The 23919-nt window shown below is 42.2% G+C and overlaps 1 protein-coding gene and 1 pseudogene across 5 annotated transcripts in view; one reads left to right on the top strand and one right to left on the bottom strand.

The window, feature by feature from the left end:
- Positions 1–1400: 1400 nt before the first annotated feature.
- PAAF1 (proteasomal ATPase associated factor 1) overlaps positions 1401–23919 on the bottom strand; it is a 48654-nt gene continuing 26135 nt past the window's right edge. For 3 of the 5 annotated variants that reach the window (XM_002822223.4, XM_054524802.2, XM_054524801.2), the window contains 6 exons: positions 19608–19802; positions 14683–14774; positions 12523–12638; positions 10132–10214; positions 4443–4525; positions 1401–1842 (listed from right to left, as the gene is read on the bottom strand). In XM_002822223.4, coding sequence (XP_002822269.1) covers positions 1765–1842; positions 4443–4525; positions 10132–10214; positions 12523–12638; positions 14683–14774; positions 19608–19802 — 647 coding nt within the window. In that variant the 3' untranslated portion in view covers positions 1401–1764. Of the gene's footprint in view, positions 1843–4442; positions 4526–4922; positions 5051–10131; positions 10215–12522; positions 12639–14682; positions 14775–19607; positions 19803–23919 lie in introns of those variants that run through there. The other 2 variants (XM_009246828.2, XM_024255452.2) reach the window with 2 other exon arrangements.
- Positions 6853–7700, top strand: LOC103891870 (actin-related protein 2/3 complex subunit 3-like; annotated as a pseudogene).

The raw sequence follows: 23919 nt of genomic DNA, 5'->3' as shown, positions 1-23919 counted from the left end.
CTGAAGCTGTAATCATGCCAACGCATTCCAGCCTGGGCAACAGAGCAAGACCCTGTCTTAAAAAAAAAAAAATTTACTGGAGAATATGCCTTTAAGAACTCTGGAGGCTGGGTACGGTGGCTCACACCTGTAATCCCAGCACTTTGGGAGGCCAAGGCAGGTGGATCACAAGGTCAGGAGTTTGAGACCAGCCTGGCCAAGATGATGAAACCCCATCTCTAATAAAAATACAAAAAAAAATTAGCCGGGCATGGTGGTGCATGCCTGCAGTCCCAGCTACTAGGGAGGCTGAGGCAGGAGAATCGTTTGAACCTGAGAGGTGGAGGTTGCAGTGAGCCAAGATCGCACCAGTCTGGGTAACAGAGTGAGACTCCGTCTCAAAAAAAAAAAAAAAAAAAAAAGAACTCTGTCAACAACATTATTACCCCAGCCAGAAATGACCTTCCTCCCTTAAATAAACTGAAATCTTAATCTGCATGTCCCAGCTCAAGTGTTACCTCTTTCAAGAAACTTTTCTCTAATAATCTCAAAAATATAAATAATATGGTATCCATATTCTGGACATTGTTAAAAAAGAATGAGGAACATCTACATGTACTGAGACGGAAAATCTCAGAGACATTAAGTGAAAATAAGCCATGGAATACATACATTATGATTCCATTTTTATGTTTAGAGACAAAAGGAGGTGACTATGCCATTCTCTTGCTTAAAACCCTTCAATGGTTCCCCACTGCCAACCACGTGAAGTCTGAGCTCCTTAGCTAACATTCGTGCTCCTTCACTATTTGGGCTCTGCCAACCTCTGTGGCCTCATCTCCTACAGACCAATCTTGTCATTTTGAGCCCTGGGTTCCAGCTGTGACTAAAGTGCCCTCCACCATCTCTTCCTCTAGATCAGTGGCTGTCAATCTTTAGCATACATCAGAATCACCTGGAATGCTTGTTAAACTACAGACTTCTGGCTGCGCCCGTAGAATTTCTGATTTAGGTCTAGGATTGGGCCTAACAATTTCTATTTCCTGTCAAGTTCCCAGGTGATACTGATGCTGCTGTTCTAAGAACCACACTTTGACAGCCAATGCCTTTACGATGATTATGACTCAGTTTCCTCACCTACATATAGGCTGACCAATCATGTTGGTTTGAGACTGCCCCAGTTTTGGCACTGAAAGTTTCAAGTCACAGAAAACCCCTTAGTTCCAAGCAAACTGGGACAGTTGGTTACAACCTGCATAAGAATCTCTCCCAGGTTGCAGCTTACAGGACATTTATTGCTACTGCCAAGCAGGCCTTCTCTATGGCCAGGCAACAGGGAGTGCTGAGGAAGGAATTCCATCGTCCTGACAACATTTTGCTGGAGTAAGAGTATTTAACAAAGTTTTTCATATTCAGGCACCTCCAAACATATTTTCTTTATTTCCTCCAGAGAACAGGCTTCAGTACTGAGGTCCTTGTAAACATTTAACACAACTGGTTTAAGAACAAACTAAAAGCATCTATATCCTTGCCCTGTGTTGCTGGGGTGAGTTGATACAAGGAGAAGTTGGGACAAATGCAGTGGGCACAATGACCTTCTTACTCAGGTCAAAGTAGGTCTTGGGATGAGAGTTCCATACAGCCAGTACAGCTGACTTTCTGTGATTTCCAAGGGGTGCCCAAGACATTAAACGCCATGGTCCTTGGGAAGGACTGATGATGTTTCTGCTCATTGTTGATCAGGGTCAAACCTTTTCACTAACCAGGACTGCTCTTTCCAAGAAGTCAGAGGTCAGAAAGCTGGTAGCGTCGTACAAGACCGTCTCGACAGCATGTGTAGATCTGCTTCTCCCATGTGGCTACCTAGAACAAAAGAATTCGCAGTTTAAAGGAAGCCTGGGATTCTTCCATTTCAAAAAGATGGAGGCTTATGATTGACACACACTAGTCCCAGGGAGTCTGAGAAGGCTTTATGAAGGCAACAGAATTACATCCATAATTATGTGCTTACAAAAATTGCTGGCCCATAGTGATGGATGCATCCCAATCACCAATGGTTGGGATGCACCATGACTATATAACAGAGAAACTAACTGGCCCAAGTGGAAAGCAAACCCATTAGTGTTGTTCAGGTTTAGCACAGATGGTCTGCCTCTAGGGAGGAGATGGTTCAGAGATGGGATTGACTATTCTTGAACCTTATAAAATTGGATGCAAAAAAGTTCTGTATATGTGTCTTTTTTTCTGAGGAGGATTTCATCAACTCCTCAAGGAAAACAGCATGAATTCTGGAGTTAACTTAATCTCAGCTTTACTACCAACTAGCACATGACCTAGGGCAAATTTCTCAACCCCCGGGGCCCCAGTTGCCTCATTTGTACAATGGAAATATGTTGATTCAATATATGGAACACTACACAAGAATTTTGTTTGTTTGTTTTTTGAGACGGAGTTTCGCTCTGTCGCCCAGGCTGGAGTGCAGTGGCGCCATCTTGGCTCACTGCAAGCTCCGCCTCCCGGGTTCACGCCATTCTCCTGCCTCAGCCTCCCAAGTAGCTGGGACTACAGGCACCCACCACCACGCCTGGCTAATTTTTTGTATTTTTAGTAGAGACAAGGTTTCACCGTGTTAGCCAGGATGGTCTCAATCTCCTGACCTCGTGACCCACCCCCCTTTGGCCTCCCAAAGGGCTGGGTGTGAGCCACCGTGCCCGGCCGGAACACTACACAAGAATTTTTTAAAATGAAATAGATGGCCGGGCACGGTGGCTCACGCCTGTAATCCCAGCACTTTGGGAGGCCGTGGGAGGCCGAGGCAGGCCTCAGTCGGGAGTTCAAGACCAGCCTGACCAACATGGAGAAACCTCGTCTCTACTAAAAATAAAAATTAGCCAGGTGTGGTGGCGCATGCCTGTAATCCCAGCTACTCGGGAGGCTGAGGCAGGAGAATCACTTGAATCTGGGAGGCGGAGGTTGCGGTGGGCTGAGATCAGGCCATTGCACTCCACCCTGGGCAACAAGAGCGAAACTCCATCTCAAGAAGAAAAAAAAAAAAAAAGAAATAGATCTACATGCATTTACCTGGAAACAGCTCTAAGATGGTAATTAAAAAAAAGTCACAGGGCAATATATATAGTCTCAATTATGTACAAACTGAAGATAAAAGTATATTATATTATTTACATTAATACATGAAGATGTAAGTGTGCAAATTCTCTGAAAATAGTCTTGAAAAATATATGCCAAACTTTTAATGCTAGTTACTTCTGGAAAAGAGAAAGGGAACCAAAAAGGTCGTAAAGAAGACTTTTAAATCTGTATCATTCTGTATTGTTTGAACTTTTACAGATATTAATTGTACAACTTTTTAAAAATTATAGGAAAAAATAGGAATAGTAATACCTACACCTCAGCAAATAGTAACAAAGATTACATGAGATAATGTGTATAAAACGTTCAGCACAGTGTCTGGTCAATAAATATTTCCCCTTTTGTTTTTCTCTTTCTATTCTAATCAAATGAGAAAATCAGTCTAGAAGTCTTAATAATAATAATAATGAATAATATTTATAGAATGTATTTACAAAGAGTTTTCATATTACTATCTTTACAGATGAATTGACAGACTAGTGAGGTAAAGTAAGTTTTTAAGTTTCTAGAGCTAGTAAGTGATGAAGTCACTTTTTTTTTTTTTTGAGACAGGGTCTCACTCTGTTACCCAGGCTGGAGTGCAATGACACAATCACAGCTCACTGCAGCCTCAACTTCCCACGCCCAAGCAATCGCCCCATCTTGGCCTCCCAAATGAGTAGCTGGGACTACAGTTGTGTGTGCCGCCATGCCCAGCTAATTTTTTTGTATTTTTTATAGAGACGGGGGTCTCATCTTACTCCCTAGGCTGGTTTCAAACTCCTGGGCTGAAGTGATCCACCTGCTTCAGCCTCCAAAAGTGCTGGGGTTACAGCTGTCAGCCAGAAGTCACTTTTTTTTTTTTTTTTTTTTTTGAGATGGAGTCTCACTCTGTTGCCCAGGCTGGAGTGTAGTGGTGCGATCTTGAGGCTCACTGCAGCCTCCACCTCCCAGGTTCAAGCGATTCTCCTGCCTCAGCCTTCCAAGTAGCTGGAACTACAGGCATGTACCACCACGCCCAGCTAATTTTTTTGTATTTTTAGTAGAGATGGGGTTTCACCATGCTGGCCAGGCTGGTCTTGAACTCCTGACCTCAAGTGATCCACCAGTCTCGGCCTCCCAAAGTACTGGGATTATAGGCGTGAGCCACCATGCCTGGCCCAGAAATCACTTCTGACTTAAGCTCTTGATTTCTTGCCATCCTACCACACTGCTTATACAATAAGCACTATTTTATCATCCCTAATGACCACAAGGTATCTGGATTCAGTCTCGTAAAAGCCCTAGATCTCTCATGAGAATCACCCAGGTCTGGTGTCGTCTCAGGCCTGTACCTTGTACACAGGGTCACAGTCAGCCCCAGTGAGCTCAGTGACATAGTCTAAGTCTTGCTGGACAATAAAACAGCTTCCATCACCTGAAAGGCAGAAAGAAAATTCATATAACTGAGAGAAAACTGCATCCAGAGTTTAAAAACTCAGTATTTTTATTTGCTTCTATAGATCACTAGTGTAAAGAAGATGGTCCAAAGACACAGAATGGCAAATAGATCTTATTACGTGGGCCAACTTTTTGTTTGTTTGTTTTTTGAGACAGAGTTTCGTTCTTTTTGCCCAGGCTGGAGTACAATGGCACGATCTCAGCAAACTGCAACCTCCACCTCCCGGGTTCAAGCAATTCTCCTGCCTCAGCCTCCCAAGCAGCTGAGATTACAGGTGATCGCCACCACGCCTGGCTAATTTTTGTAGACACGGGGTTTCATCATGTTGGCCAAGCTGGTCTCGAACTCCTGACCTCAGGTGATCCACCCACCTCAGCCTCCCAAGGTGCTGGGATTACAAGCGTGAGCCACTGTGCCCGGCCTATGTGGGCCAATTATGATGATCTATAGTGGCTGCCTAGAATGCTGAGCTGGGTTGGATTTGAAGAGCAAGTGCAAGTTCTGTGGGAAGAAGAGATGTCTTTGATTAGCAATGTCTGCCAAAGGCACACAGCAAGCAACCACAGGTGTGTGTGTATGTGTGTGTGTGTGTGTATTTATAAACTTATCCTACATTATTTTTAATAGGGAATGTCTAAAAAATGTCTTCAACATTTTTTTAAAGAAACATTTGTGTAGATATTCCCTATTAAAATGTTCCCAGGTTATTCCTCAATCTGTAAATTTGACTGTATACACTAGGAGAAAGAGGACAGTTACACTAAGAAAGTAAAAGTATATCTAAATCTTAAAAGAGCATGGACAAATGAAACAAATGAATCATAGGGGTGATCTATAAACTGCTTAATAAGGTGATTTCTTTTTGTTAATATAAAAGTAGTAAAATACAAAAAAAATTAGCCAAGCATGGTGGTGCATGCCTGATATCCCAGATGCTCAGGAGGCTGAGGCAGGAGAATCACTTGAACCCGGGAAGCAGAGGTTGCAGTGAGCCAAGATGGTGCCACTGCACTCCAGCCTGGGCAACAGAGTGAGACTCTGTCTCAAAATAAATACATAAATAAATAGAAGTAGTACATGCTCACTGAACAAAACTTTAAAAATAAACGAAGCAGAGGTAGAAAAATCACCCCTAATCTACCATTCAAAGACAATTACTGTTAACATTTTGATCTATTTTTTGTGCCTATTTTACATGGTTGACAGCATGTGCATAAACGAATGTCTTCATGCATAAAGGTTTTTCTGTATTAAGATTATGACTTTGTATATATAAAGACCTGGAAATGAATCAGCAGATATTAACCTTTTCAAACTTTTTGGAAATCTGACAAACTGTTTTCCAAATTTATCTGTTAATCTACATTCAAGCAGCAGCATATACGAGGTAGTACCTTACCCTTTTTTGCATTATTATTAAAAATCACCTTCTCCAAAAATGAATCCTTATCTTTTAGAGAGACATATAGAAATGCTGACAGATGAAATAAGACGCTCATGATATATTTCAAAATATATGAAGACTGAGGAATGCAAGGGAATGGGTAAAACAAGATTAGCAATATATTGATAATAGCTTAAGTTGGATAATGGGTATAGCAGGTTCATTGTGCTATTCTGCCTACTTTTAGATATGTTTGGCAATTTCCAGCAAAAAAGTTTTTTATTTTGTTTCATCTGGCAATTTAAATCTCCTCACTAATAATCAAAGAGTTCCAAAGGACCTCAAAGATCATCTATATCCACCTTTTTTTTTTTTTTTTTTTTTGAGACGGAGTCTTCCTCTGTCACCCAGGCTGGAGTGCAGTGGCACGATCTCGGCTCACTGCAAGCTCCACCTCCCAGGTTCACGCCATTCTCCTGCCTCAGCCTCCTGAGTAGCTGGGACTACAGGCGCCTGCCACAATGCCCGGCTAATTTTTTGTATTTTTAGTAGAGACGGGGTTTCACCATGTTAGCCAGGATGGTCTCGATCTCCTGACCTCGTGATCCGCCCGCCTCAGCCTCCAAAAGTGCTGGGATTACAGGCATGAGCCACCGTGCCTGGCCTATATCCAACTTCTAAACCAGTACAGAACTCCCTCTACAGCACATGGCAGAGCGGCCAAACAGCCTACACTTCCCCATCTGCAGAGTTAGGGGTGCTCAATACCTTAAGGGCAGCTTCTTTCTTAAGGAAAAGAAAGCTTTTCCTTTATAATTAACTGAAATGTGGTTTCTGATAACTTTCTCTTATTGGTCTTAGTTTTGTCCTCTGAAAACAGAGTTATAATCTTACTCCCTTTTGCCTTTAGGTATCAGTACTAGAAGTTATGCCTTGCCTTCTTCCCAGCAGAAAAGTAGAAAAGTACAAAAAATCTGCTCCTCTGGGTTGAAACCCGGGCGCCACCAAGATGCCAGCTTACCACTCTTCTCTCATGGATCCTGACACCGAACTCATTGGAAACATGGCACTGTTACCTATCAGAAGTCAATTCAAAGGACCTGCCCCCAGAGAGACAAAAGATACAGATACTGTGGATGAAGCCATCTATTATTTCAAGGCCAATGTCTTCTTCAAAAACTATGAAGTTAAGAATGAAGCTGAAAAAAAAAAAAGAATGAAGCTGATAGGACCTTGATATATATCTCTCTCTCTGTTTCTGAGTGTCTGAAGGAACTCCAGAAGTGCAATTCCAAAAGCCAAGGTGAGAAAGAAATGTATACACTGGGAATCACTAACTTTCCCATTCCTGGAGAACCTGGTTTTCCACTTAATGCAATTTATCCCAAACCTGCGAACAAACAGGAAGATTAAGTGATGAGGGCCTATTTACAACATCTAAGGCAAGAGACTGGACTGAGACTTTGTGAGAAAGTTTTCGACCCTCAGAATGATAAACGCTGCAAGTGGTGGACTTGTTTTGTGAAGAGACAGTTCAGGCTAGAGTCTTTCAAGACCTGGACAGTGAAAGGAGCAGGGGCAGCCACCATCTCCAGAGCCCTGGGCAGCATTTTCCAGCAAGATATACACAATCTTTTGCCTTTATTTCATAAAGTTTTATACAGAAGAGAGAAGACCATGTCTTTACTTGAAAAACTCTTGATCAAGAATCCGGGTGGGAGAAAAGATAGTGGGTTATCAACAGTGATTTGAAATTTTCTGCAGTATTAAGCTGGTGCTTAGTAAGAATAAGTAATAATAAAGAAATTTCTAACATTCCAAAAAAAAAAAGTATAAAAAATAGAACCATGAGTCAGCTCTTCTCCACCTACACTCCTCATATAACCCACACATCACCTTGCAACAGAGATTATGTTTTTTTTTTTTTTTTTGCAAGGGAGTCTCACTCTGTCGCTGAGGCTGGAGTGCAGTGGTACAATCTTGGCTCACTGCAACCTCCACCTCCCAGGTTCAAGTGATTCTCCTGCCTCAGCCTCCCAAATAGCTGGGATTACAGGTGCACACCACCATGCCAAGCTAATATTTGTATTTTTAGTAGAGATGGGGTTTCGCCATGTTGGCCAGGCTGGTCTTAAACTCCTGACCTCAGGTGATCCACCCGCCTTGACCTCTCAAAGTGCTGGGATAACAGATGTGAGACACTGCACCCGGCCAGAGATGTTAATAATCAGTAAAATGGCCTGTAGGTAGGACAGAGGAGGCGAGAAATATCAAGGCCTCAGGTGATCTATCCGCCTTGGCCTCCCAAAGTGCTGGGATTACAGGTGTGAGCCACCGTGCCCAACCTTATTTTTTAATTTTTAATTTTTTTTTTTTTTTGAGACAGAGTCTCACTCTGTCACCCAGGCTGGAGTGCAGTGGCGTGCTCTCAGCTCACTGCATCCTCTACCTCCCAGGTTCAAGCGATTCTCTTGCCTCAGCCTCCTGAGTAGCTGGGACTACAGACATGTGCTGCCATGCCAGCTAATTTCTGTGTTTTTAGTAGAGACAGGGTTTCACCATGTTGGCCAGGGTAGTCTCAAATTCCTGACTTCAAGGAATCCACCCGCTTCAGCTTCCCAAAGTGCTGGGATTACAGGCATGAGCCACCACACCCAGTCTCTATCTTTTAAATATTTTTTTAATTAAAAAAATTGTTTTTGAGACAGAGTCTCGCTTTGTCACCTAGGGTGAAATGCAGTGGCACAATCATGGCTCACTGCAGCGTCCACCTCCTAGATTCAAGCGATGCTCCCACCTCAGCCTCCTGAGTAGCTGGGACCACAGAAATGAACCACCATGCCTGGCCAATTTTTATTTTTTGTAGAGACAGGGTCTCCTATGTTGCCCAGGCTGACCTCAAACTCCTGGGCTCAAGTGATCCTCCCGCCTCAGCCTCCCAAAATGCTGGGATTATAGGCATGAGCCACTGTGCCCAGCCTACTTGTTTTTTAAATTAAAAAATATATATAAAAAAATTATATTTTGGAGTGACTTTAGGTTTATAGAAAAGTTAGTTAAAGATAATACAGAAAGTTCCCATATGCCCTTAATCAGTTTCAGGTTTTCCCAACTGTTATCACCTTACATTTGTCAAAACTAAGATGCCAATATTGGTACACTACTACCACCTAAACAGCATACTTTTTTTTTTTTCACCAGTCTTTCCTTAACATCCTGGATCCAACCCAGAATACCACTGACTTAGTTGTCAAGTTTCCTTAGTCTCCTTGGTTGACTTTATTTTCAAATCACTAAATTAATATAATCTGAAATGGACTCTGGACTTCTTGTTAAGTGAAGTAGTATACTTTCCTAACTGTTTAAACCATATTCAGCTGGGTGTTCTGTAAATAACAGCCCAAAATATCCTAACTGACATACTGAAATGCTCAAGGTAGGTAGGTAGTCCCTCCAGGCTGTATAGTCCAGTCCTCCTTACCTACATCATTCCTATAAGGATCCAGTGTCCCTTAATGTACACTTTGCTCCAGGCATTTCCCCAACACCATTCCTGAACTCCATTCCAAAGAGTTTGTCCTGGCTACATCAAGGTACTCGCTTTACCTAGAATATGTATGTAAAGCATCAAACACAGTACACTACATAGCAGGCCCTCTGGAAATGCTAGTGCTTTTCTTCTTTTGCCCCCGCTTGCCTCATCTATGACTTTGCATATACAATAGCTTCAGCTTTCAGTGTCCCTCTTTACATCTCCAGTGGGTGAAATCTTTATTGGTTTACATGTCACGTAGTTCACGAAGACCTTTCTGACAGCACTCCTACCTCTAGAATTAGCTATTCTCCATTTCCTCATGCAGTCTTCTGATGTAGTCCTTATCAAACTGGACTGCAATCAAATGTTCACATGTCTGTCTACCTTACTGTGAGCTCCTTTAGGGCAGAAGAGTGGTGGGCATTGAACTAAATTCTGGGAATAACACAATGAATAAGGCACAGTCACCACCCTCAAGGAGCTTGAACTGGAGGGGGACACAGACAATCACAACGTAGAGTGATAAACACTATTGATAGGTACAATATGCCAAAGAATCATGGGGGATCATGCCCCAACCCAGCCACAGATCAGACACTTAAAACTATGTTTAATTAACTGAACTACAGAGAAGCATCTCTCTCAATTGGCCCACGGACCCACCTTGGCTAGCAATGAATCCATCTCTGAAACTTAGCAGGGATAGAACTGGTGCTCCTGATCTGTGGATGACTTGTACCGGAGCCCTAGGATTCAGAGAAAGGGGAAATTTTACTTTCTTTCTTCAAAAGCAATACTTGACTATATTCAACATATAGTACTAACCACATAAGAGCAAACAGGATAAAGTGTGGAGAAAGATTAACCATTTCTATGGTTTCTTTCCTGGCAAGAACCTTAACCGGCAGATTAAGGTAATTTGAAAACCATCCATGTCTCTAAACATGAACTAAGTCACCACCCAAATCCTGAGTTTTTAAGGCAGGTATGACATGGGTTGAAGATAACAATATTAGCAGTATGTTAAACGTTTCACTTAACAAAAGAATTAAGATTTGTTGTAAAATATTAAAATTGTCAGGACTCTAAAAAGAAAGAGGCTGAGGCAGGAGAATGGCGTGAACCCAGGAGGCGGAGCTTGCAGTGAGCCGAGATCGCGCCACTGCACTCCAGTCTAGGCTACAGAGCAAGACTCCATCTCAAAAAAAAAAAAAAAAAGAAAGAAAGAGAAAGCTGAGTGAGAATCAATTTAATATATATGTAAGGGTGATTTTATAATAGTGATCAGAGATTCAGAGATTCCCTATCTCTGTGGAGGCAAAAAAAAAAAAAAAAAAAAGAAAACGAAGAAAAAAATTAAGTAACTGAAATGATGGAAGAAAAGGTATAAGCTAGTCACCATCTACTGGAATTTCTTCCCTGCTCTTGGAATAAACTTAGAATGGCAGGTAAGGTCAGAGCGGCTCCTGTTTTCCTGCTGGCATCACTTCTCACCACTGCCCTCATATGCAGGGAACATACCTGTCATAGACTCCTGAAAACAATCCCCTTCACATGCCTTCATATATGGGATTCTATACATGGGATTCTACCGAAGCCAGCTCTTTTCCTCCTTCTTTACTTGGCAACTTCCTACTCAACAAGACCCAATGTTTCTCATTTCCTTGGAGAAGCAGTCTCACCTCCTTCCCTCTCCTTTTTGGTGCTTCCTTAAATTTCTGTGGCTAGCCCTGTCAGACAAGTGATCACACTGCACAACAGTCTTTTACTTGTCCATCTTTACCATTAGACTCCAGGTGCCTCAAAGGCAGAGTCTGTATCTTTTTTTTTTTTTTTTTTTTTTGAGATAGAGTCTTGCTCTGTTGCCCAGGCTGGAGTCCAGTGGCACGATCTCAGCTCACTGCTACCTCCACTTCCCAGGTTCAAGCGATCCTCCTGCCTCAGCCCCCCTAGGAGCTGGGATTATAGGTACGCGCCACCATGCCCAGCTAATTTTTGTATTTTTAAAAGAGATAGGGTTTTGCCATGTTGGCCAGGCTGGTCTTGAACTCCTGACCTCAGGTGATCCACCCACCTTGACCTTCCAAAGTGCTGGGGTTACAGGCGTGAGCCACCACGCCCAGCCCAGAGTCTGTACCTTTTATTTCTGGTTTTCAGTGCCTTGAACCAAGCCTGATGCCCACAGAAGCTATTTTCAATAAATATCAGTTGAAAAAAGGAAGGAAATCAAAGGAGGAAGGGACAAAATTGTAGAAATTGTTAAATCCTGCAACAGAGAGATTGTATGATTCTCTTTGGATATTTTTAAGACCAAAGAAAAGCCTGTTTAGAAAGGTCATGATCAAAACTACATAACTAACAGACCTAGGTTCCTTGAACTAAAAATGATCATTCAGGGCTGGGTACAGTGACTCATGCCTGTAATCCCAGCACTTTCGGAGGCTGAGGCAGGTGGATCACGAGGTCAGGAGTTTGAGATCAGCCTGACCAACATGATGAAACCCTGTCTCTACTAAATATACAAAAATTAGTTGGGTGTGGTAGCACGCGCCTGTAATCCCAGCTACTCAGGAGGCTGAGGCAGGAGAACTGCTTGAACCTGGGAGGCAGAGGTTGCAGTAAGCTGAGATAGCACCACTGCACTCCAGCCTGGGCGACAGAGGGAGACTCCATCTCAAAAAAAAAATAAATAAATAAAAATAATTCAATCTTTCAATCTTAGGGTAGCCAGGGTCTAATGTAAGAGAAAATTACTGAGCTCTTTAAGATTAAAAGTTCTAGACAATCAATTTAAATGAAATGTTAGTTTATATTTAAGCTTAATTTTCAAAGCAATCATTAGTCAGACAATCATGATGGTATGAATCATATATTTTAATATGAGTCCAGGAATAATAAGAACAGTCAGAAAATTCAGACTGGAAAACCTTTGTAAATGGAAAAATATACCCTTGATTCAACAGTCATCTATATGCTAGGCTAAATCAATGTTAAAGCCAATAAAAATTTCCACTCTGTAGAAGACCTGCGTCATGTAAATGAATGGTGACTCACCTTGGACTCCTCACATCCAGCTGATAAATGTTTCCATCTTGAGTCCCAGCCAATAGCAAGAAGCCAGAGAGAAAAGTACAGCAGTTGAAAGCGTCTGAGCCAATAAAAAGGAACACCTGGGAACAAGTAGGAGGCAAAAATGCTGTTTAAAGATTAATTTGTTTCCAAGAATAAACAGGCACCAAAAAAGGAAAAATTTCACTGTATTTTGAGATATTTTCTTCCTTCCCCCTTTAATTGTTCTCAAATGGTAAATTACACATTCACCAAAAACTGAGAAGGAGAGAAGGAAGTACTCCCAGGATTTCAGGAACCTGAGACTGGCTAAGGACTTGAGCAGTTTATGTAATATACCCTGAGGTAGCAGTTTTCCAACTACTATCACTCAACACACTGTCTCACAGGATCCTCACCACCAAAATTCCTTCTTTGCCCCTTTTTCATGACAGCCTTCTGAGAAACACTTGCAATTCCCACATGTAAGTTTTGCTCCGTGTCACTTCAACCTTTTGAAGGATGGTATTTTGTAGGAAAATGAACAGGCTTAAATAAAGTAGCGATGTAAAGAATCACAATTCTCCCCATGAATCTGAAAAAAAATTATTAGATTTTCATTTTCTCCTTACTGTTAGCTCAAACTGATCATGTCTTCCCCAAACATACTAAAAAGAAAAGGCAAAAAACAAAATAAACAAACAAAAAAAATCTGATTTCCCCCTGGAAGTAAAAGCCAGCATGGAAACTCAAGTACAAAGGCGATATTAGCAAAAATGATAATGTTCCTGAAACAAACTTTGAAAATGGAAATATCACCAGCACAATGGAGTAACAAGATGAAATGAAAACAGCAAACCCTGTGGCCAAATCAAATCACTAAAGTTGTCTGGATGATGATTACAGGAGCTAGAAGGAAATTTTAAAAATCTAATCTCTGGGAAGAGAGAATTTAGTTAAGAACATAATCTGCCCAGCAAAAATTCAGAGGATGTAGGAATAAACTTCAACTAATGGTCTGTTCATTAATTGATCAAGAGTCCTGAATGCATGAGTCCCTTTTTTTTTTGAGACAGGGTCTCACTCTGGTTCCCCAGCCTGGAGTACAGTGGCGCAATCTTGGCTCACTGCAGCCTCGACCTTCCAGGCTAAGGTGATATTCCCACCTCAGCCTCCCAAGTAGCTGTAGCTGGGATTACAGGTGCATGTCACCATGCCCAGCCAATTTTTTGTATTTTTAATAGAGATGGGTTTTTTTGCCCAGGCCAGTCTCAAACTCCTGGACTCAAGCAATCCACCCTTTCTGGGCCTCCCAGAAAGCTGGGATTACAGGCATGAGCCACCATGCCCAGTAGGCATGAGTTCTTTACTCAGAATTTTTTCACATTACCTTAGAAGTAGCAGGACTTATAAAGAAAATCTATACAACTTCATCATTTTACATATAGCACACTAAGACCCAGAGAGGGAAACTACTTAACAAAGATCACAAAACAGTAGACCATTTAATCCTCATCACATACCCTATTATGACCAGTTTAGTGATGAGGAAGCAGGCTTAGAGAGGTTAAGTAACTTGTCCAATGCTGGAACCATTAAGTATTAATAGAAGAACTGAGATTTATTTTATTTTTTTATTCTCTGCAAGTGTTGCACAAGAACTGGGATTTAGGGCTGGGCGCAGTGGCTCACATCCGTACTCCCAGTACTTTGGGAGATTGAGGCAGGTGGATCACTTGAGTCAGGAGTTTGAGACTAGTCTGGCCAACATGGTGAAACCCTGTCTCTACTGAAAATACAAAAATTAGCCAGGCATGGTGGTGGGCCTGTAATCCCAGCTACTCAGGAGGCTGATGCAGGAGAATCACTTGAACCTAGGAGGTGGAGGCTGCAGTGAGCTGAACCGAGATTGCGCCACTACACTCCATCCAACCTGGGTGACAGAGTGAGACTCTGTCTCAAAAAAAAAAAAGAACTGGGATTTAAATGTTGCCCTTATTCCAAATCCCACAACTCTTAATCATTACGCTGTACTGCCTCTTACTCACGCAGCCTTCTCAAGAGTGAACACAGGGAGCAAGTAGAAATGTTTCCAAAATAGCTTTCTAAGACACAGAGTGACCCCAGGTTGCCTCAGAGTTCAAAGGTCATATAGGAACCACTTGCCGGCTGCCTGCTCTGTAGTCCCAAGCACTGAAGTTTCTTATCTTCCCGGGCCAACAGCAGCATTTTGGCCTCTGTTCCAACCTCCCGTTCACCTGCATGACAAATAAACTATGTTAATAACAGTGAGGCTGATCAGCTGGTAGTGCCCACACAGCACCAATACTGATGGTTGATTACTGATTTTGTTAGTGATTCACTTATTACAAAGAAAACATTTCTTATGTTCTGTATCTCACTGTGGTATTATTTATACAACTGGATATATTTGTCAAAACTCACAGAACTATACAATTAAAAAGACTGACTTTATTTTTACATTTTAAAAATGTTTTTTAATGGTATCCAGTAGCCAAGGAAAAGGGTGACTTTTACCATACGTAAAAGATACCTCAGTAAATCCAAATTTATTTTAAAAATGTGCCTGTGTGTGTGTGTACTTTTTTTTGAGACAGTCTAGTATGTTGTCCAGGCTGGAGTACAGGGGCCATTCACAAGCACAAACATAGCACCCCACAGCCTTGAATCCCTGGGCGCAAGCAATCCTCCCACCTCAGCCTCCTGAGTAGCTGGGACTACAGGTGTGCACACCATGGCTGGCAATAAACCCAACTTTTAAAATACTAAGTTGTTTGTACCATGATAAGACACCACACTAGGAGCTGGGATACAATACTGCAAAAAACAGTCTCTGACCTCAAAGATCTTACAGCCTAGAGAAAATGAAATTTATTCATTTATTCACCAAATATTTCTTTAGGGCCTACTATGTATCAGGCACTATTCTTTTTTCTTTTCCTTTTTTTTTTAACCCTCATTTTCTATGTGATGACATCACACACTATTTTAACTGCTAAGGAAATAGTAATGAACAAACAGATAAGGTCCTCACCCTCAAGGATTCTAGTGAATAGGTAAATAAACAAGTAGGATACTTTCAGAAACTGATGAGTTCTAAAAGAAAATAAAATAGGAAAATAAGATCAGAAGTGAATAGATGGTGGAAGGCTAGATGGGGAGGGTAACTTTAAATGTAAACTTCAACTTTATTTATTTTTTAAAATATTTTTTATAGAGATGGGATCTCACTATGTTGCCCAGGCTAGTCTTGAACTCCTGGGCTCAAGCAATTCGCCTACCTCAGCTTCCCAAAGTGCTGGGATTACAGGCGTGAGCTACCATGTCCGGCCTAAACTTTAACTTTAAAAAGCCTCTGTGGAAGTTACTTTTCAACTGAATGGCAAGACCTGAATGGTGAACAGAAACCAGTCTTGTGAAGAGCTACAGGAGTATATATTCCAGACTAAGGGAAAAAGAAGGCAAAGTCAGGCCAGGTGCCGTGGCTCACACCTGTAATCCCAGAACTTTGGGAGCCCGAGGTGGGTAGATCACTTGAGGTGAGGAGTTTAAGACCAGCCTGGCCAACATGGCAAAACCCCATCTCTACTAAAAATAGAAAAAATAGCCAGGCATGGTAGTGCACGCCTGTAATCCCAGTTACTCGGGAGGCTGAGGCGGGAGAACTGCTTGAACCTAGGAGGTGGAGGCTGCAGTGAACCGAGAATGTGCCACTGCATTCAGCCTGGCAACAGAGGGAAACTCCATCTCAATTTAAAAAAAAGAAGGCAAAGTCCAGGAGACTGGGAGAGTCCACTGTACTGAAAGAAGAAACTGAAGGCCTGTGGCTGAAATGTAGTGAGCATGGCAGAGGGTGGTATGACATGAGATTGGAGAGAAGTGCAAGGGTCAGAAAGTATAAGAGCTTGTTGTAAGCCATGCTAAGGGGTTAGGATTTCAACATATGTATAAAGGGAGGCCACTGGAGAGTTTTAAGCAGGAGCGTGACATGACTTACGATTTTCTTAAATGACCACAATGATTGCTCTGAAAAGAATGGCTTATAGGAGAATAGTCTAGGCAGTAGTACAGGCAATAGATGATGATAGTTTGGACCAGGATGTTGACAGGAGGAAGGGAGAGAGGGGGAGGGAGAGGGAGAAATAGAAAAATTAGAAACACTTTGAAGTTAGAGATGATAGACTTTGCTGATGTGGGACATGAGGAAAGGGGGTGGACTGTGAGTGAATCTCAGGCTTTGGGCTTGAGCAAATGAGTAGATAGTGGTGCCATCTTCTGAGATGGAAAAAAAACAGTTTGGGGTGGGGAGGGATCAAACACTCCTTGTTGGACAAGGTAAGTTCAACTTATTTATTAGACTTCGAAATAGAGTCTGAAACTCAGGTGAAAGGTCTATGCTTTACATGAACTTTGGAAATCATCATCAGTTTAAATAATGATAGCTATAGAACAGATGAGATCACAAAGGAAGAAACTGTAGTCATAGATGAGGGCCCAGAACTTAATAGTGGGGCCCTCTAGTATTTAAAGGTAGAAGAGAGGAGTTTCATAAAAGGAGACCTTTAAGAAGTAGCAGTCAATGAAATAGGAAGAAAGCCAGTGTTGTGTGGTATCACAGAAGCCATGAAAAAAAATGTTTTTTGAGGAGAGGGTTTACTATGTGAAATACCACTGAATTCAGAAAGACAAGCACAGAGAAATAAGATGGATTAGGCAAGAGGAAGGTCACTGGTGGCTGGGGCCCATAGCTCACACCTGTAAGCCCAGCACTTTGGGAGGCTGAGGAGGGCAGATCACTTGAGGCCAGAAGTTCAAGACCAGCCTGGCCAACATGGTGAAACCTCGTCTGTACTACAAATACAAAAATTAGCCAGGCATGGTGGTGGGCACCCATAATCCCAGCTACTCAGGAGGCTGAGGCACAAGAATCACTTGAACACTTGAACCTGGGAAGTGGAGGTTGCAGTGAGCCAAGAGATCGCACCACTGCACTCCAGCTTGGGCAACAGAGTGAGACTCCATCTCAAAAAAAAAAAAAAGGAAGGTCACTGGTGACTTTAACAACAGCCATTTCAGTCAAGTACTTGGGCATAAACCATCCTAGAATGGGTTGAAGAGTAAATGGGAAATGAAAAAGTACAGAAAACAAGAAAAAATATTTTCATTTAAATTACTTTAGGGCCAGGAGCCGTGGCTCATGCTTGTAATCCTAGCACTTTGGGAGGCTAAGATGGGAGGATCACTTGAGGCCAGGAGTTCAACACCAGCCTGGGCAACATTGTGAGACCCTGTCTCTACAAAAAAAAAAAAAAAAATTAGCTAGGTGTAGTGGTGCATGCCTAGAGTCCTAGCTACTCGAGAAGCTGAGAGGCAGGAGAACTGCTTGAACAGAGTACAGAGGATTATTAGGGCTAAGAAACTACTATGTGTGATACTACAATGGTAAATACATGTCACTGTACATTTGTCAGACCCTATAGGATGTATAACACCAAGAGTAAGCCCTAATGTAAACTCTGAACTTTGGGTGACAATAATGTGTCATGCAGGTTCATCAGCTGTAATAAATGTACCACTCTGGTGGGGGATGTTGATAGTGAGGAGGGCTATGTGTGGGTGGGTAAGGCAAAAGGTATATAAGAACTCCCTGTACTTTTTTTTTTTTTTTTGGGACAGAGTCTCACACTGTCGCCTGGGCTGGAGTGCAATGGAGCGATCTCAGCTCACTGCAACTTCCGCCTCCCAGGTTCACACGATTCTTCTGCCTTAGCCTCCCGAGTAGCTGGGATTACACACACACACCACCACACCCGGCTAATTTTTTCTATTTTTAGTAGAGATGGGGTTTCACTATGTTGGCCAGACTTGTTTCGAGCTCCTGACCTTGTGAATCGCCCGCCTCGGCCTCCCAAAGTGCTGGGATTACAGGCGTGAGCCACCACACCTGGCCCCCTGTACTTTCTGCTAAATTTTGCTGTGAGCCTAAAATGGCCCTAAAAAATAAGGTCTATTTTTCAAAATGTGAGGGGCTAAGACAACGGTAGAAAAAACATTGTCCTATGGAACAGAGATGCAACTATTATTATGGGAAAATAAGAATGAAAGTTGCCTTACTAGGACCTTTATTAGTCTCTCACCACAGCTATTCAACACATTTCCTACTACTACCCTTCTTAATTCAACTTTCTAGCCCAGTCAAGCATATCTTTTTATATAACACTTAGTTTCACATCTAAGCTATAATGCAAACTGCCCCTACACCTACCCCTTGCCCTAGCTCCCATTGTCCTATCCTTACCATTCCTGTCTGTTCAACTTGAACTTATCCTCTAAAGGTTCAAGCCAACCTCTTTTGTGACATCTTTCCTATCTATACTAACTGGGAACACTCCATCTCTCTGAAAACCTATTATATTTGCATTAGGACTTGCTAATTTGCCAGGCATGGTGGTGCAGGCCTGTAGTCCCAGCTATTAGGAAGGCTGTAGTGGGAGCATCACTTAAGCCCAGGAGTTCAATGCCAGCCTGGGGAAAACAGCAGGACTCTATTGCTAAAAGAATAAAATAAATAAAAAGAATCACTAATTATTTCAGCCAAATGTTACTGTTCTCTAAATGTTTCAAAGCAAGCTTGTCCAACCTGCAGCCCAGGGTGGCTCTGAATGAGGCCCAACACAAATTCATAAACTTTCTTAAAATATTATGAGATTTATTTATTTTTAGCTCAGCTATCATCAATGTTAAGTGTATTTTATGTGTGGCCCAAGACAAGTCTTCTTCCAGTGTGGCCCAGGGAAGCCAGAAGATCGGACACCCCTGTTTTATAGGCATTTATCTCATCTTCTAAATTAGATTGTACTTAATGAAACGCAGTGCTATGACATATACTTCCTTTGTAGATTCCAAAGCAATAGAAACATAGTAGGTACAGAGTAAATATTAATCGTATGGTGAAAACAGAAATACCAGGCACAGAGCAGAAAAGCATGAGGAAGAAAAGGAGAAACTAAGGCAATCACTGAAGGGGGCCTAAGAAAATAAAACAATCCTACATATCATTATCAACTTACTGGGCATCTGCTCAGGGGAGCCAAGATTTACGGAGTTGTCAGCAGCACCCACCGCCACTCCATTGATGGAAGAACCACAATCTGCAAGGACTCCCAAGCAGGCTGAGCGCCCACAATCCCAAAGTCGTGCTGTCCCATCTCGAGAACCAGACACCACATTCCTCCCCCGATCAACGATGGCTGTATCCAGGATACCTAGCAAGAGAAAAAAACTCCCTAAGATGGAGGATGGAGTAAAGGAACTACAAGGGCAGAGAAGTTGGAGCTGTATAAATGACTCCATCCCTTCACAAACATGTTCTGAACAGGTACCACATGCTGGCCATGTTCAAGTGCTAGAAAAACAGAAATAGAGTCCCAGCTTCCCAATGAATCAAAGTCTAGCTGTGAAAGACAGGCATGGAAAAACAAGTTCTGGATTTAATTTTTAGTGGAGTGTGCTAGAGCAATCATTTTCAAGTTTTTTATTTTGTCTTCAAAACTCTTTTTTAAAAATAAAAATTAAGAGGTCGGGCGTGGTGGCTCATGCCTGTAATCCCAGCACTTTGGGAAGCTGAGGCAGGTGGACTGCCTGAGCTCAGCAGTTCAAGACCAGCCTGGGTAACATGATGAAACCCCGTCTTTACTAAAAGTTCAAAATAGCCAAGCATGGTGACACATGCCTGTAATCCCAGCTAAACGGGAGGCTGAGGCAGAAGAATCGCTTGAACCTGGGAGGCGGAGGTTGCAGTGAGCCGAGATCACGCCACTGCACTCCAGCCTTCGACAGAGACTCCGTCTCAAAAAATAAATAAATAAATAAAAAATAAAAATTAAGTAGACACCTTAACAAGAACTTTGGAGAAAAAAAAAGTAGACACCTAAGCTAATTCAGTTTGAAAATCACTGCCTTGGCCAGGTGCAGTGGTACACATCTGTAATTCCAGCACTTTGGAAGGCTGAGGCAGGAGAATCTCTTGAGCTCAGGAGTTTGAGACCAGTCTGGGCGACACAGCATGACTCTGTCTGTACAAAAAATTTAATTCAGGTATGGTAGTTCGTGCCTGTAATCCCAGCTACTCAGAAGGCTGAGGTGGGAGGATTGCTTGAGCCCTGGAGTTCAAGGCTACAGTAAGCTATGATTGCTCCACTGCACTCCAGCCTGGGCAGTGGAGCAAAACCCCACTATATATGTATAATTACATATATCCTGCTGCTGCTTTCACTGATAATTGATTAAAAGGGTTAGCCTCCCCATTTGGAAAAAGGACATGACTTCTGGTTTTGGCCAAGAAAGAGTAGTCCCATTGCTCCTAGGTCCTTCCGTTTACAACTGAAAAGTCATGGACACCACAAGCATAGTAAGACTTGGAATGATGGAAAGAAGGTGGTGGACCACCTAAGGACCTCAGGACTTAAAAAACAACACAGCAATGAGTTCCTGGATTTCCTTATTGCCTCCCACATGTCCTGGACTGGACATTGCAGAAGCCTCCAACACGAAACTGCTAACAGGAACAGAGTTAAAAAACAAAACAAAACTCCCAGTAAAGTCTGTTGCCCCTAGCCTAAAGACTGAGAAAGAAGTAGCTCACAAAATAGAAATCTTCTTGGCAACATCCACCCTATACCAGTAGACACCAACAGAGAAACTGTTACTCCCCCTCCCCCATGGTTTCAGTAGGGCTGAACAGGAAGTGATCATCTACCCCGCTCCCACGGAAGCCGGCAGCAGCACTCCCATTCCCCTACCCAGCGGGGTTGACCAGGCTAAGTAAGGCACTGTCATCAGGATCTAGCAGTGAGCTCAGTTTCCATCCCCACCTGGCAGTGACAGGCACAAAGAGGTGCCCTAAGGTGCCCACAACCCCTTCCCTGGTGTCAGTCAGCAGGGAACCAAGCTTATAACGCCACTAGGAGGCAATGAGGTGATGCAAGTCAGGTGGTGCAACTGTGTCCTACTTTCACCAAGAAGGTGACACAGGACCAAGGGGGAAGCTGAACTTCCACCTCCCCTGTCTGCAATGTGAGGTGGTATGAGTCAGTGCTCCACTTTTGCCAGGGTAGTGTCAGGGGAGCCCAGTAGGAGGCTGAACATTCTTATCTACCCAGCCCTCATATCATACCTCAACAGGGAACTGCCTGCCAAAAAAGATGATGGAATTAAGATTGAGTGTTATAATGTCCAAAATGTCTATCGATTTTATAGTTTTTGAAGCCCTTTATTATCTATAATCTGAATATTTGCTATGGTCCCTAGCCTCAGGAATACACAGCATAAAAAAATAGAGTTAATTATAGACCTAAAGACTTACAATGGAAAAAAAAAGAGAAAAAAACACACAAACAGAATATACCTGGAAAAAAAAAGACTTACAATACAATGGTACAGGTGTAAAAACACAGAGTTGTATGGAGTAGAGAGGTAGTGCAACCCTATGGTGATCCAGGCAGGGCTAGTATTTGTTTCATTAAAACCCATTTAACGATGCTTAGTATAGGTGCCCAATAAATTAAGAGTACCTGACCAAAAGTCACATAGCTAATTAGTGGTCTTTAGCATACTTTCACTCCTCTTAAAATGAAATGACTTCAGATACACAAACCTTGACAAAAACTCTACAGCAACTCAGCGTAACGTACAAGTGCCAATCCAATGTGATTAACCACATGTCTCTCAATTCTTACTGGAAATTTCACTTTGTTTAGAAAAAGATGAGTTTATGAAAATGCCACAGCTTTAAAAAGCAGCCAGTTTAGGGTCTGTGTGAGAAAATATGATTAAAAGCAACTCAGGTGGGACTTAATCACTATAGTGTAACTTTTCAAATAGATCCAATTTAAAATAAAAACTAAATCCAGGCCAGGTACAGTGGCTCACGAATGTAATCCCAGCACTTTGGGAGTCTGAGGCGGGCAGATCACTTGAGGCCAGGAGTTCAAGACCAGCCTGGCCAATGTAGCGAAACCCGTCTCTATTAAAATACAAAAATTAGCCAGGTGTGGTGGCAGGTGCCTGTAATCCCAGCTACTTGGGAGGCTGAGGCACAAGAATCACTTGAACCTGAGAGGCAGAGGTTGAAGTGAGCCGAGATTGCACCACTACACTCCAGCCTGCATAACAGAGGGAGTCTCAAAAAAAAAAACAAACAAACAAAACAACGAAATTCAATTTATACAGCTGGCAATAGTTATTAGGTAAATGTAATTCTCAAAGCTATATACCCACTGGATATAGGCCACAAGAGAAAAGATTTTTCAGTCTTCCTTTCAAAAACAGATCTATCGAGCCCATATGGTTTGCTGCCATCTTGTTTCTTATTTTGCAATTGGTCACTAAAGTATTTTGAGTTTGGAAAATCTACCTTTCTATTTTAACTCCATAATACATTCAGCAAAAATCTAATTAGAAAATATCTTAGAGCTTTTAAGAATCCTAAGGAATCACCATAAGGAAGGTCTTTCAGCTCTTATTAAGCAATCAAAGATCTCCTTATGTCTCTACTGGGAAGTTCCAACCACTATTTCAAAATGCTACTGAGTTCCATGGAAGTGATACATGCTTTTGGAAAAAAAAAAAAATTCTGAAAAGTATGTATTCAAGGCAGGGATGCTATAGCTGTGGCTAGAAAGCTGACTCTATTATTAATTGTGTATAAATTTCAAGTAATACTCAGCAAAGAGCTGCAATCTAGATAGTTTTCCTTTTCTATAAAAGCAGAGTGGAAAATTATCACCCTCTCTTTAGTAAAATGTCACTCATAATGTAACAGCATCTAGTGTGGGTCTCTTAACACTTACATGACAAGAATAAAGAAAAGAGGAGCCTAGAGAAGTGGGAACCTATGAAGAATGACTTTAGAAAGAAGCTATGAAAGTAGCAATTTTGGCTAGGTGTGGTGGCTTACGCCTGCAATCCCAGCACTTTGGGAGGCCAATGAGGGAGGATCACAAGGTCAGGAGTTCGAGAGCAGCCTTGCCAATATGGTGAAACCTAGTTTCTTCTAAAAATACAAAAATTTGCTGGGCATGGTGGCATGCATCTGTAGTCCCAGCTACTTGGGAAGCTGAGGCAGAAGAATCGCTTGAACCCAGGAGGCGGAGGTTGCACTGAGCTGAGATCATGCCACTGCACACCAGCCTGGGCAACAGAGTGAGATTCTGTCTCAAAAAAAAAAAAAAAGAAAGTAGCAATTTCGAGAATGCCTTTCTAAGAGAAGCAGCCAAAGCTAAGACTTACCAGAAGCTGCAAAAAGCTTTACTGTTATTTTTGTTTTGTTTTGTTGAGATGGGGTCTTACTACATTGCCCAGGCTAGAGTGCCACTGCTATTC

The sequence above is a fragment of the Pongo abelii genome, chromosome 9 (assembly GCF_028885655.2).
Source record: "Pongo abelii isolate AG06213 chromosome 9, NHGRI_mPonAbe1-v2.0_pri, whole genome shotgun sequence".
Classification (NCBI taxonomy): Eukaryota; Metazoa; Chordata; class Mammalia; order Primates; family Hominidae; genus Pongo; species Pongo abelii.
The sequence above is the reverse complement of the archived record's forward strand: the minus strand, read 5'-3'. Positions and strand labels throughout refer to the sequence as shown.